The 2,619-nt window shown below is 69.1% G+C and overlaps 1 protein-coding gene across 2 annotated transcripts in view; it reads right to left on the reverse strand.

Annotated features, from left to right (window-relative positions):
- The window catches only part of LOC144217097 (uncharacterized), a 68,883-nt gene that overhangs the window by 2,099 nt on the left and 64,165 nt on the right, over nucleotides 1-2,619 (reverse strand). Inside the window, exon 3 of one of the 2 annotated variants that reach the window (XM_077746598.1) lies at nucleotides 71-330. The exons of the other annotated variant lie outside the window; for it this stretch is intronic. Within the exon in view, the coding sequence (XP_077602724.1) occupies nucleotides 283-330 (48 nt within the window). The 3' untranslated portion in view covers nucleotides 71-282. The remainder of the gene's footprint in view (nucleotides 1-70; nucleotides 331-2,619) is intronic. 2 annotated transcript variants of the gene reach the window in all.

A 2,619-nucleotide genomic window follows, 5' to 3' on the forward strand; every position in this document is an offset into this window, starting at 1 on the left:
GGGAGGTCTCCGAGGACAGGAGTGGGCAGGTGAGGACAGGGCTGGGGACCCAGGAAACGACTGTCCTTACGGCCACTCGGAGCTCATCCTGGAGGAGCAGAGCTGTTGGTGCAAACTGGAGCCTCCCTCCCGTGGCGCTTCGGGCTCAGGAACGAGGCCGTGGAGACCAGGGCTCAGGTCTGGGGGTGGGGGCGGCGGCTCAGCGGCACAGCGCCCGCCGTGAGGCCCACGGTGGGGGCTGGGCCCGTGCCCCTCAGCGGCCCCTCCGTGCCCGGGCGGACCCTAGGCGGGCCCCTGGGTCTGAGCTCCCGCAGCCAGAGCCAAGCCGCACTGGGAAAGAGAAGGGGGTGAGAGATTCGAAGGCCCAGGCATCAGAATGCCCTGACCCTGCGCCCCCCGCCGCCCGCGGGGAGCCGGGAGCCACCACGGTGAGGGCAGGCCGGGCGGGGGGGCCCGGCGGCCTGCCTTCCTCGGGGGGCAGCCTCTGCGTCCATCCGGGCTCCGCCAATCGCACACCAGTGCCGAGCCTGTCGCGCCCTCCCCACAGCCTCCCGCGGCTCCAAGCCGGCCACGCCTGGGTCTCCGTAGAGGCGTATTGGCGCGGCTGTGGCTCCCCGGGAAGCCTGGGAAGGGCCCCCATGAGGCCATTTCTCTGGAGTCCCGGGAGGAGGGGAGGCCAGGAGTTCGCGCCTGCCCTGGGAGGTGGCCCAGGAGCAGACCCGGAAGCTCCAAGGGAAGCCAGCTGCCTCCGGAGATGGGTCCCCGGGTCCAGCCCTCACTCCTCCCGCCAACCCGGGTGGCCTCGGGGGGTGGGGGGGAGACCCAGGAGCCAGGAAGGGCAGAGGTGTGGCTGGGCGGCCCCTGGGCTTCCCTCCTCCCTCCCGGGAGGTGGTCCCCTCCCTGCTGCAGGAGCCAGACCTGCAGCCCTTNGCACACGCGCATGACGGGGTCGGGCCCAACGGCTTGTTCTCAGGGCCACACTGAGGCCTCCTGGGGGAGAGCCTGGAGGCAGGGGAGGGGCCCGGCGGTCCCTGGGGCACGTGCATTGGTCTCCGCCAGCGAAGCCTCCCGGAGCCCCCAGCTTCTCCCCCAAGAGGGTTCCCGCCAAGGCGCGAAAGCCAGAGTGATTTCAGGGAGACCTGGACGCAGAGCCCCAACTGCCTGCAGGCTCCACCCCGATGGGCAGGCAGCGAAGCCACGCACACCTGCGTGAGAACGTGATTTCCACGGCCCCCGTCCCTGCTGCGGGTCAATCTGGGAAAGCCGAAATACAGAATTTAAAGAAGAGCCCAGAACGCGTTTCTGACAACCGCAGTGATGCGTAAACAAGAGCGGACAGTCAGGCTCCCAGAGCCCGGGAGGGAAGCTGCCCAATCACAGAGCGCCTTGCGGCCAAGTCTCTGGCAGCCGAAACCAGACCAGAGCGCGTGGCGTCTGCACACGCTACGCGTTTTCCCCTGAAAAGTAGCAGGAGCCGCCTGGTTGCTGGGGCCCCCGGGGTGAGGGGGGGGCCTCCGGGCTGCCACAGCCCTTGGGCACAGGCTTGTTCTCTTCCGGCTGGGAGCCATTAGGTGCTGGGACCCGAGGCCTGCAGCCATGCGCGGGGGTCCAGGGAGAAATCGATTGTTCTGGACGCTGGACGCGCACAGACCACCACTCAGCCCCGGGCGAACGGGTGTGGAAAATGAAGGGGTGTAGTGGGGGGTGGTGGCTGCGCCCCCATCTCCACTGGGGAGTTTTGGGGTCACCACTTCCGGGGTGGGACTTCCAGCCTGGACGGGGCCGCCTCTCCTTCCGTCTCCCTGGCTACCGGTTGGTTCACAGGCGCGGCCGGAGGGAGGCCCGGCCTCTGGGAACGTCGCGCAGAGACGGCGCTGCTGGCATAGGGCTGGCGGNGGGCCCTGAGGGCATTTTGTGCCGCCCCGTCCTCAAGCCACAGGGCCCCCGGGTGCATGTGCGCCCAGGAAGCCGGGGAATCACCAGTCTTTGCCCCCCAGTGCTCCCCTTTGGGGCCGAGAGCAGATCTGGGCCGCGCTGGGAGCTCCTGGGCAAACCCATCGCAGAAATCGGGGTCCCTGCGCGGAAGTGTGAGCGGACCCCCGAGGCTGCAGACACAAAACACGAAACCTGGACGCCAGGGATAGAAACGATCCCGGCTGGCGCTGCAAACGCTCTGTGAGCTGGGGTGCTCCCTCCCGGGGAGTCCTCGGGCAGGGGAGGACCGGTGGTGACGGCGTCCCACGCGCGCCAGGCCTGGTGGGCGGGTGCACGTGTTCCTTTCCACTTGGGAGGAGGAGAAATTTAGCTGCTGGCTTGAGCCGCCCCCAGCGGAAACCCTCCATCTCACAGGCAGAAACGGGACTCGGGGCGATCGGGTCGCCTACAAGGTCACTGGGGGAGTGCGGGCTCGTTCCCGGGAACCGCTGCACGCCCCCCTCCCCCGCACGGCATCCCCATGACCCGGACACGTAGGTGTGCACCTGCCCCCAGGCACCTGGGAGCCACCGCGACTCCCAGTGCTAGTTCTCCGCCGAAATGCACTAGGGCGCCGCCTGGGTTCGGCGCGGAGGGCCGGGCAGGCAAAGCACGGCTGGCACTCGACCTGCCCAGGACGACCTG

The sequence above is a fragment of the Crocuta crocuta genome, unplaced genomic scaffold (assembly GCF_008692635.1).
Source record: "Crocuta crocuta isolate KB4526 unplaced genomic scaffold, BGI_CrCroc_1.0 scaffold139, whole genome shotgun sequence".
Classification (NCBI taxonomy): Eukaryota; Metazoa; Chordata; class Mammalia; order Carnivora; family Hyaenidae; genus Crocuta; species Crocuta crocuta.